Source organism: Benincasa hispida, chromosome 4, assembly GCF_009727055.1.
Source record: "Benincasa hispida cultivar B227 chromosome 4, ASM972705v1, whole genome shotgun sequence".
Lineage (NCBI taxonomy): Eukaryota > Viridiplantae > Streptophyta > Magnoliopsida > Cucurbitales > Cucurbitaceae > Benincasa > Benincasa hispida.
In genome coordinates this window covers 63,289,548-63,301,767 of record NC_052352.1, presented here as the reverse complement: position 1 = coordinate 63,301,767, position 12,220 = coordinate 63,289,548, and the positions used below count along the sequence as shown (strand labels likewise).

Sequence of the window (12,220 nt, the reverse complement as noted above, 5' to 3'; positions counted from 1 at the left end):
TTCAATCCGGTTTTATTAGTTTCTCAAAGCCCATCAGTGTAACAAGAATTCTAACTTTCCTTTTCTTAATAAATAAAATCAATCTTTTATATTTCGTTCAAATTTTGTTATTATATTTGTTCAAAAGAAATTTAATTCGTAGAATGAATTTGTATTTGGTGAGTACAATCGTATATATTCCTTTGATGTCACCTTCTCTCAAACATTCAAACAAAATTTACACTTTTAGGTCTAATCTTCAAGAAATTGTAAACTTGAAATTTATCCAAGACTTGTCTTCAACACTTCGTTGTTAATTGCTCCAACCTCTTTAAAATGAAGGGATAAGACATCTATTTATAGAGATTTATCATGAGCCTTACATAGGCTTGGATTCAAAGATTGATTCCAACTTTAATTGAATTATATATTAAAAAATACCCAAAATTATGGTTGGTTTTAATTATACTCTAAAATTTTTAAAATTTATTTCAAGACAATTCTTATAGGATTTTGTCATTAAATTGCTCATGGAAACAAATTTAAATACAATCATAGAAAAATATAAAAACAACATATGTGAATCACACATTGTTATCTTTCTTCTTTTCAACCTCACACCTTCAATTTTATTTATTTATTATTTATTTTTTTATTTTTTTTTGTTAATGATTTCTTTGCTAATCTTAACTCCAAAATTTACTTTTTGTATTTGTTTAGATTTGTTCAGTAAAATAACACGTAAACAAACAAAGTTTTTATTTTTATCTTTTGTCTCTAAATTTAAATAATGAATTGTATTGAATTTCTTAAGGCCATTGATTATTTCAATATCGTAAACGCAATTAGAGAAACTCAAAATCAATCTAGTTACTGTATTAGACCGATCAACAAAATGACTTCAAATTTAAGCAAACATAAAAAAAGAAAAAAAAATAATTAATTTTATGAAAAGAAGAACATCCTTTAATTAAAAACCTTAAATTCATTTAAGAAAAACCAGACTAGTGGTTGCTTGAGACTAGTGAGTTGTTTCTAGTCCAAAAGAATAATTCAATTAAATATTTATGTGCATCTCGGACATTACCTATCTTTGTGTATCCCATCAAATGGTTCAATCATAATTTATCATGTAATAATTTTTTTTTAAATATATTAATATTTTTTAGATGTGAAGGGTGGTATACAAAGATGAGTGATGCTCGGTATGTATGATCCAAGTATTACCTATAGAAAAATCCAATAATACTTTTATCCTGTTTTGACTTTTTTTCTCTCATAGTTTTCAGAGTCAAAATCTGCCCAACAATAAAATAAACCCAATTGTGAAAATAAATAAATAAAAAGACAGAAACATTTGTGTCTGGTCGTAATCGTTGGTTCGAAGCAAAACCACATGCAATGCAACGTCTACCTCTACACCTCACCTTTCGGCTTTTGCTTCCCACTTAGCACGTGTGAAACCATTTTTTTCATTTCAAATTAAAGGCTTATTTTTTTAAAATTTTATTAAAAAAATTCACATTTTCTTATACTCTCACTTTCTATAATCAAACTTGTTGAAATTCAGTTGGTTTTGTATGCCAAATCTTGCCAAGTGGGATTTAAAATGATCGTCGGGCAATATTTAAAATGGTAATTAATGTTTTTATGCAGTAAATTATGTTCAGTGTGTGTTTACAAATGTTTATGATTATTTTACGTACTTAAAAAATTGTAAAGTTGCCCAAGTGAGTTTAGCTTAGTGATAATTCTTTCCTTGAGGTCGAAAGTTTAATCCTCACCTCGTACAACAGATGGTAAAGTTTGGTTCTACTCTGTTTAAAACAATTCTATAATAAAGTGCTTAATTATAAAATGATTTTGAAAGAGAAACGTAATTGGACAGAGTTATGAGTCTGTGTACGTTTGTTAGGACAATGATTAGGTGTAGTCTGTGCATCCTTTTTTCTTACATACAGAAAAAAATATTAAATAAAATATCTTTAAAAAATTATGACACGTATCATAATTGTATTGGACAATCCCTTGGAATGCACCAAGATAGGTGTTACTAAGAGAGTACCTAAATTTTTTTTCCATTTATTATAGTATCAGAGCAAAAATGCGAAAATTCTAAAATGCAATTTCTTGATTCCTCTAATATCATATCATCTAATACTTTCAAATATTAAGGAGTGTTTTTCTTTTCCAATTAAAATATATTTTGTAAATTTTCATGAAGTTTGGCTCCTTATAAACAAAAACCAAAACTTTCATTTCTCTATGACAAAATTGGTAAGTTTCAAACAATTCTACATTTTTTTTTCCATGAACTTACAAAAAAAGAAGGGGGGGTTCTCAATCTGTACTCAACAAAAACACAAATATACAAATACAAGAACCTCCATGCATATACATGTATGAAAAGCAAAACCAGAAGCCAATTCATTTTTCTTTTTTCCCTCTTCTTATTACTAGCTTTCTTTAATTTATTTGATGGGTAATGAATATATTTTCAATTTTTTTTTATGAGAATGGTTATTCGTACGACTGCGAAAGCCACGGATGTGCGAGAGCTTCCTTTGCAGTTGGTCGTCTTTCTGGATTGATCTCGAGTAAGTTTGTAAGAAAGTCAATGAACCCCGAGTCAAAAACTCGCAGATGATCCTCCAAGGAGGACTCTTCAGGGATGATGAATTCCATTTGATCAGTTTCCTGCAATGCAAATTCTCAAATATTATCAATTTTCTTTGGATGAAACAAAACATTATGGCTTATGCTCCACATAATTTTCCAAGGGAATCTGAAACCAACCTCATTCATATAAAACAGATCATATTCTTTAGTGAAGTATTTGTGTGTCTCCTGTCCTTTTAGGAGCATCTCCAGGTCGATGGGCCCGAACAATCCGATCATGCGTGCGAGGATCATTACAACTGCATCGTTTGGAAACAATACCTGAGAAAGCATAGCAGATAAGTAAATAAAATGTATAAACTCGATCAGTTTTGCTTGAAGCAGAGTTTTATCTGGATATGAGAAAGAAAAACTTACTTCTCCCGACCATAGCTCAGCTAATATACAACCGAGAGACCACAAGTCAATCTTTGGATCGTATGGGAGACCTAGTATTACTTCAGGAGCTCTATAGGATCGAGACTGAACGTATAGGCACAAGTTATCTGATTGAAAGCAACTGCTTCCAAGGTCGATAACCTTAATCTCACATCGTTTGTAACTTTTAATAAGAATGTTTTCTGGCTTTAGATCACAGTGAATGATTCCCAAATGATGCAAGAACTCCAATGCTTCCAAACATTGACGTGTAATGACCTGTCGAGAGAAAATTGGTATATTTTATTTCTAAGTTTTTAACTCGAGAAAGCATAGTGTCGTCCTAGCTTAAGTGAACCTACCTGCAACCTCCGAAATGTAAAATAAGCAGCTCCACCAGATTCTTGATTGAACTTTTGAAATTCGTACAAGTTTGCTCGAAGTAGCTCGCAAACAATGAAGAGATGTTCCTGTCAAATTATAGTTACACGAACCAGTGAGTAGGGCTAAAGAATACTCAAAGTTCATATAAAGGGAAGAGATATTCCAATTTACTAGTCCAGACAGATTTGTACAGAAGTTAGAAGCACTAAACCAACTCAAATTTGATAAGCGAGCGTGAGGAAAACAGATAAAACAGACCTGATGATAAAAGTAGTCGTAAAGCCGTAAAATGTGGCACTGATCTGCAGGGTCATGTTTGTTGACAAGCTTTAGAAGTTTGATTTCATCTAAGCTCTGATCGAAAAAATCTTTGTCGTTTTTAATAATCTTTAGGCAAACATCTACTCCCATATGAAGATCATGTGCTTGAACAACTTTACTAAAAGCGGCCGATCCTAGGTATTCAGTAACATAGTATCTGCCTGCAAGGACTTTATTTAGCACAATAGGCAAATCCTTGCTCTCTTCAAATCCAGTCCTGTAGATTGCATAATACATGAGAACAACTCATTGCTACATATCAACCTGCAACACACAAGCTTTAAATATCTATCAAAGCAAAGAGTAGAAGGTGTAAGATTTTTGCAACAAATGTCACTTCACTTGAATTAAACTTCAAGAGCAATCGAGTGCCTAAGCGTTTAAACATCGTTTCTAGACATAAGGGAAAACTTCATCCAAAAAACATAGCCAACCTGTTCTTTCTATGTATAATTCTCAGATCAAATACTTCAAATTCATCATTGTTGGTATAATACATCGGGAGCTCGTCGTCAGCAGCAACACCATCTCCATCTGCAACTGGTTCAAATTCATTGGCTTCCTCCTGTACTTCTCCAAGACTACCGACTTTAAAGCTATTGGCTGCATTAAGTGTGTAACTTCTTTCAAGGATCTTATTTTGGGAGTCATTGTGATCTTCAAACTCTTGGACAAAGTTAGAACTAGAATATATATCAGTCGAAGAATCACATTGAGGAGCCAAATCACAATTAGCGACAATGTCTTTAACTACTTTCGACTGGAAATCATTGGAATCCATTTCATTAAAACTTGGATTCAGATAATTACAATCTGCAGACTTGTTATAAAACTCTCCATGAGCAACACAGCATTTGCAAAAAGGAATCGAGCCCTTAGAGAGCCCCTCAAACCCTCCTTCAAGTTGCTTATATCTGTCAACACCGTCGACCTCGATCAAACTTTCGTCACTCGAGGGAGTTGAACGACAAAGAATCGACTTCGCCGGAGCTGATAAACTACTAAATTGCTCATCTCTCTGAGTAGTCATTATAAACTTATCCTCACTAGGGCAGCCAAAGAAATCCTGACCCTCAAAGGAAGGTGTCATGAAATTCACATCCTCTTTCTCATCATACCAAAGAAAATCATTCTGCAAATCAAATTCATGGTAATCACGCGCCGTATCGAACTGAGAGGCAATATCTGAAGAAGAATCTGAAGGAATACCATAAGGATTGATGAATTCTGCAACAGTAAAGGCATTCTGAGAAATCTATACCTAAACAGAACACAAAGATCCCATTTGCAAAATCAACAACATGGGATTTCCTATTTTGACAGTGGAAGTAAATAAGAAAGAACATTTACAAAGTATTCTCTCTCGACCATCATTTTAAACCCCATTTCTCAAGACTTGGATCAAACAACAGAGGAAAGGAAAGCAAAGCAAGAATACTGTTTCTACTTAATTCAATACGATTAAGACAACTTGAAGAAACTATTCTGAATTTCTTAAAAAAGCAAAGAATCTTGTAACTAAGCTCATGGACATTAATCCGAACATGAAATCTGACCCAATTCGATTAAGACCATTACCAGAGGAGCAAACGTCAGAAGTAGAAGATCTCAAGCTTACAAACTCATCGTCAGAAGAAACAGAGTTCGATCCAGAACGATCGTCGTCGTCGCCGTCAGAACGAGCGGCCAATTTCCGGGAAGTGGACGGAATTCTGACCGGAGGTGGAGCAGGAACCATCGGAAAGAAGAATTTCTCAAAATCAAAAGAACCCAATTCAGATTTTTCAACCACATCCCTTTTGAGAGCTGACTCTGCCTCTGAAAACCCATTTTTCCTCAGAAAATCGAGCACTGCTTCCACGTCTGAAACCGCCATGGATGAACAAGCTCAAAATTGGAGAGAAATTGATAGTGGGGGTATGAGAGAGACGATTCAAAATGGTAATTCAGAAGATTTGGATTAGCAAAAGTGGAAAATTTTTTTAGTCGACTCGGAGTTTGCATGCTGGAGAGAACTCTCCCTCCCCCTCTCTCTCTCTCTCTGTTTTTTTTTTTTTTTCTTTTTTTTCTTTTTTTCTTTTCAATGTTATGTGAAACTGAAGCGATCGAAGGGCGATGCTGATTTACAGAGTACCAACTTTGAAAAGTGATTAGCCTTGGGTTTTTAAGGGGTTTTTATCGGTGGGTCCAAATTCATTATTGGTCGTACGATTTTCCACGTGGCTAAATCATAGCCTTACACGTGTAATGATTGTTCTTTGTCTCTCTTTTTTTTTTTTTTTTTTTTTTTTTTTTTTTTTTTTAAATATTTTGGCGACAAGATTTAGTAGTCGTTGGGGACCCGAATTCATTTTAACTTTTCCACGCCCTTTTTCTTCTTCTTTTTGATTCTTCATCTTTAAAAAATATATTTTTTAAATTGTTTATATATATATATATATATTTATATATATATATATTTTACATGGAAGCTTCTTTTTTCAACGTCTTTCTAAATTTTCTCACTTTTTATCATTGGAGTTCAAATTTTCCCCTCGTAGTTAAATTCCTCATATCGATTTAATATCTTAATTTTAATGTTAAATTTTATTTGTGAGAAACAATTTTAATGTTAAAAGTTATATTCAGTCTATTCAAAAAGTTTAAAAAACACTTTTAGTCCTTCAACTTTCGTAAAATTGACAATTTAATCTTTAAACTTTGATTTGTAATGATTTAGTCCTATAACCTTCAATTTTGTAACAATTTAGCCTATGAACATTACTATTAACAATTTAGTAATTATACTTTAAAATTTGACATAATTTAGTATCTATTAAAGAAATTAATGTTAAGAATTATTAAGATTTTTTGCATAAATAAATCGATAAATTATTTAAAGGCTCGATATTTTTATGAAATACAAAGTCTATACCATAAAAAAAATAAAAATTGACATCTAATTTTGAAAAGTTTGTTTGTTAGAGATTAAATTGTTATAAATTTAAAATTTAAGAATTAAATTGTTACTTACTAAAGTTTATAGACTAAATTTTCATCAAATTTAAATTATAGAGACTACATTGTTACTTTCATCAAAGTTTAGGGCCAAAAATATTTTTTTTATTTTGATAGTTTTCAACCTACGAGAATGGAGAAATTAAATTTTTGAAAAAATCAATAACACATTTTAAATAAATTAATATATTATTCTCTAAAAGGAAGTCAGTTAATATATTCATTTTGGTCTCATCAATAGAGTTGTGTAATGAAAAAATGACAATGGTGATGTGAATATGATTTAACCGACATAGCATTAATGTAGCCAATGATTTTAATCGTATTTTCTAATTAATGAAAAGTGAACATACTAAACAAGCATGAAAATGAAAGGTATGGTCTTAACTTGATTTTAAATATTATAATCTTTAAAAAAAAAATAAATAAATACATCATGATTATTTTTAGTTCAAATTTATGTTTATTTTAATCAATTGAGTTGGGTTCATATTGACTATTATAATAAAATTGTAGATGTTGAAAAATTGACATTTATGTAATTGAGCTTTCTCGAGTTAATCAATCAATATAAACTAAGAGATTAATTACAATATAATCATATTTAAGTCTTCTCATTCACATAATTAAGGTCCATTTTTAGTATTAAAGTTGTAATGTCCATTTTTTCTCTCCCTCTAAAAACCATATGAAATGAACAAAGACAGCAACCATTCATACTAACAAAGACCTATATGCTGCTTTTTACCAAATGAAAATGAAATTAGAACTTATTCAATAATATTCTCCAACACTGTTTTTTTTTTTTTTTATCCCATTTCTAAAACCCATCTATTCAATTATAAATTTTAAATCGGATTCAATTTATTTAGGTCTCTCGTTTGATAACCATTTTTTTAATTTTTTATTTTTGAAAATTAAACATATTTTCTCTCATTTTTTATAATGATTTGTATCTTTCAAAGTACAAGTGTTGAATTCTTAGTCAATTTTTAAAAGCTATTCTTTTTAGAGACAAATTAGATATTCATTGACTTGATTTTAAAAAATTAAAAACAAAAAATCAAATAATTAGTAAATAGGGGTTAAATGTTTTAATAATTAATTTTTTTTTAAAGGACTCTAAATTTCATTCGATAAATTAACACTGAGACTAAATTAGACTTTTAGATTTCTAATTTTTTTAATATATATATACATCATCGTAATTAAAAAGAATTTTGAGGATTGTTTGAGTAATATTATATTGTGAATAAATAATATTGAATGGAGAAATAATAATTGTGAGGGATAATTTTGGAGGTTGAACCGACTTTTTGGGGGTGGGTGTGATGAAGCAATTGCACCAACCGCAGAGCCATTATGGTTGTTCATTTTTAAATCGTCCACAGTAACAGTCATACAAGTAGCTTTTTTTTCTTTTTCTTTTTCTTTTCTTTTTTTCTTTTTCTCACTTTTGTAATTTCTTTCTCCATGTGATTATGTGTTGAGGATTTAATTATTTGGTTCTTTTGCCATTTTCTTTTCTTTTTCTTTTTTCTTTTTTAAATTAATTATTAACATAGAGGGTCAAGTCTATGAATTCTAGGAATTTGTGCATTGTCGAAAAAGTAAGGTCTCAATTGCTGAGACAGTTGAATCGAGCCCTTCCCTATTTTACGAAAGGGATAAGAAGCAAACCAAACTAATTGTCCCCCACACTACTATCTCAACATTCCACCACACTGACATTGCCAACATAGGTTAACAACACCACATCAAAATATATGAAAAACCGTTGGAAATGACTTTTGGGCTTAGACCCATAAAAAAAAATAAGAAGGGTGGGAAGTTTTGTCCCACATGAATAGATTTAGAATTGTCTAGAGGGATAAATACCAAAGCATTCTAGGTGAGAATCCAAAGTGTGTTGATGATGGAAGTATAACCCTTTCACCACACGCGCGTTGCCACCATTGTTGCCTCCTAAACGGTCGGGTTTGGGTAATCATGCTTGTGCGAAAAAGAACTAAATTTTTATTACTTATCTTTTTAATCAGACCTGTGAGAGGGGACACAACAAACTCGATTTCCATCTTCTAATTCCCTAAATTCTTCTTCTGTTATGAGTAATCTTCTCATCGGTTCTAGTCCATTTTTCGACGAGTGCACGTCTGAATTTGGAGGCTGGTTAACCTAGGGGGAACAACCAGCATAAGCGATTAGCGCCGAGGTCACGCTGTAATTGCTTTCAGGACAGTAGTTTCTCTACGGTGTAGCAACACTTCGTGACATTTGTTCTTGACATTTGTTCTAACAAAAACTACCTATTTAGTCAAATTGAACATGTCACTTGTTAACTTAAACATCCAAGTGTATGCGGTTCAACGCTTACAAGTTCTTTGGTAGGTTAGTTTATCTACCTGTGAAAACCTTAGAGTGATCTATCAAGATTTGAATTCTAAAATTAATTTTGCGAGAGTTTGATTTTGAGGTTGTATCACAATCTTTACACTAATATTTGCATAGTTGGTTTAGATAGTGTAATGTTTTTTTTTTCTTTTTGGTTGAATTCAAAAATAGTTTTTATAATTTCTTTTGGTTAAAGTTGTAAGACATATGAATGAATGGACAACTATTTACAACTTCGGTGTTTAGGACAAGAAATGAAATAGTGAGCTCCAAGAGTTATGAACTATATGAAGTTGTGAACTCTTGGGATCCACAATATAAGAAGTTGATAAGATATAAAATTAATGTTTTTTCTTATAGCGAGACCCACAAACTCTTTGGATCAAATAAGAAGGGGAGTTCACAATTTCTATTTTTTAATTCCTCCCAACTTCTTGGTCCAACACACCCAAATGTCTAGTTTACTGGAAATAATAATTATTTAATAGCTTTGTATTTTATTAAAAAAAATTATTTACAGAAACTTTAGAAGGGGGGAAATACAATTAAAAATGGCATAACTGATTCATGTTATTTTTTTTTATTTTTTATTTTTTATTTTTTTATAATTTTCACTCAAATTTAACTTTAACTCGAGTGGTTGAACAGTTTTATCTTTCTTATGTATATAGTAAGTTCTTTAATAAAGAAACTTAACAACATAACATAAAGTTTAAAAAGAGATTAAAATTAGAAAATAAATTAAATCATTCTAAATTAATCTTTTGTAGAAAAAAATCATTAAATACATCTTTATATGTTCAATTACTCAAATGTATACTTTTTTCTTTTTTTTTCCATTTAAATTGTACATTAGATATTTGTAAAAGAAGTCCACTTGTAAATGTGTAATCACATTTTTTTCCAATAACCTATGAACAAGAAATGCATATATTAATTATTTCACATGGTTTGACTATCACTTTAATCATAATTTAATAATCCCATTATTGGATGGTTAACTCCAAAAAGATTATTTCTAAATACAAACTTTACTCATAAATAAAACCCTCTTTTTCAAGTGATTTAACAATTAATATCCAACAAATGGACCTTCAACACTTGGATTAATTCTTTATCCATTTTTTTTTATTGATTTTTAAATTATAAAACAACAACAGCAAACAAGTGACCATGGCAAGTTCAAGTTGTAAACTTGGAGGCATCTTTAAATATTAGATATTCATATTTTATATCATGATCTTTTGATTTTAAAATTAATTAGTAAGCAGTTAACAAATTTGGAACTCTCTATTCTTTCTTCTCCCAAAGGAATATGATTAAACTAAAATATTATAGAGTAGGTAGTGATGTTTCTTGAGAGAGATATGAATATAATAAAATATTAATAATTAAGATTCTTTTTAGTAAGTAATATGTGGTCGGTGAATTTGAACGTGACGAAATAGGCCAAAAATCAGTAAAAGATAAGTAAAGATAAATACAAGATAAAATAGACTTAATTCAAATAAGTTTAAGTGTCAACTAATCAATTATTTTATCATATCTAATCCTAATTTATTAGGATTAAGAAAAATTTATCTCATCCTTATCATAAGAAAAAAAGATAAACTCTATCTCATTATCCCTATAAATACATTATTATAACTAGAAATGAGGTAACTTGATCTGGGATCTAGATCTTAATTTATAATTTAAACTTCTAATTTCTTTTCTATTCTATAGTTCTCAACTCTGCCTTTGGCATCAAAGCTATATATATATTTTTTGCAAGTTTTCTCTTTCTCAAATGATAAATTTACCATTGATATCATGTGAAGATTATATGCATTTTTTCGTGTCCAAAATTTGACATTAATGTAAAAGACTCAAACCACAAATTTCTTATTCATGGTCGTGTTTGCTTTCGTGTATTAATTATTTCACTTTCACATAACAAATAGTACTTTAATATTGAATTTAATGAGAACTAAAAATTTAATGAAGAGTAACGTTTAGAACAGAATGTATTAAAGTCGATGTTTGTAAAATATAATACACCATACTTTATTATTTTGGACTATAATAAGCATTGAATTTAATGTAAAAATAATGCAGGGTTGACGATGATTTTTGAAAACAGGTAGTTCAAACAATAACTTTCAAATAGTATGTTATTATGTAACAGAATTAATATTTTGAGTAATATTATGTTTCATTTTGAAATTTTAGATTTTGAATTTAGATAGATATGAAGTCGTTTTATACCTTTCATAACTTCAAACTTCTAGAGTTCAAGAAATTTGACTTGTAGGATGGAATCATGGATGGATATTCTAATTTGATACTTTTTGCTCAAATGTATTTATTTTATTTTATTTTATTAACAAAATTATCTTCTTTAATTTATATATATATTCTTAATTGTAAGTTATATATCCAATGTGTTTTATTTTGATGTCTAGACCACTTTGAGATTTTTTTTTTTTTTTTAGTATATGCAATCCATATTCTACCCAATAAAAATCGATCATGTGATAATTTTTTTGAAATGATTTTTTAACTTTTTTACTTTATATAAAAATGGTTGCTTAGAGATTAGGCTGTACCTAATCGTTGTTGTTTCTTTGTTTTTTTCCTGTTTGTGATCTTTTTACCAAATTTTAATATATTCTTTTACTTAAAAGAAAATAAATTAGAATTTTGTTTTTTTTTTAAATAGTATTAAAATATAGTTTTTAGAAGTGGGTTTAGTTTTGAAAATGTTTTTAAAAAATAGATAACAAAATATAGAAACACACAAATGTACAAGTGAAAATAATGTTTATGTCAATTTTCAAAAACAAAAAACGAAATGGATATCAGAGTTTGAATCTCTAACTTTCTCACATGTTAAACTGCAAAAAAAAAAAAAAAAAAAAACACACACACAAAAAAACTTTTAAAAAATTTGTTATAAAAAAATCTCCTTCTATTTTGTACTTTGTGTCAAAAATACTTTCGAACTTTCAAAAGTTTATAAAAAAAACCTCTTAACCTGTCAATAAAGTAATAAAAAAAACCCTAACTATTAGTTTTAGATTAAAACATTAGTTTTTTGTTTAAAAAATACCTCTTTAACTTTTCAAAAGTT

At 29.5% G+C, this 12,220-nt stretch overlaps 1 protein-coding gene across 3 annotated transcripts; it reads right to left on the bottom strand.

The window, feature by feature from the left end:
• Positions 1–2,257: 2,257 nt before the first annotated feature.
• On the bottom strand, positions 2,258–5,843 carry LOC120075926 (dual specificity tyrosine-phosphorylation-regulated kinase 4). 3 transcript variants are annotated; one of them, XM_039029674.1, is made up of 7 exons: positions 5,299–5,843; positions 4,155–4,947; positions 3,658–3,937; positions 3,378–3,485; positions 3,016–3,294; positions 2,776–2,919; positions 2,258–2,676 (listed from the first exon to the last, which is right to left on the bottom strand). In XM_039029674.1, the coding sequence occupies exons 1-7, from the start codon at positions 5,594–5,596 to the stop codon at positions 2,500–2,502; spliced, it is 2,079 nt and encodes a 692-aa protein (XP_038885602.1). In that variant the 5' UTR covers positions 5,597–5,843; the 3' UTR covers positions 2,258–2,499. The 3 variants fall into 3 exon arrangements, with proteins under 3 accessions (XP_038885602.1, XP_038885603.1, XP_038885604.1); XM_039029675.1 differs by having other exon boundaries at positions 4,155–4,917; XM_039029676.1 differs by lacking the exon at positions 5,299–5,843 and having other exon boundaries at positions 3,658–3,984; positions 4,155–4,288.
• Between the last annotated feature and the right edge of the window lie 6,377 nt (positions 5,844–12,220).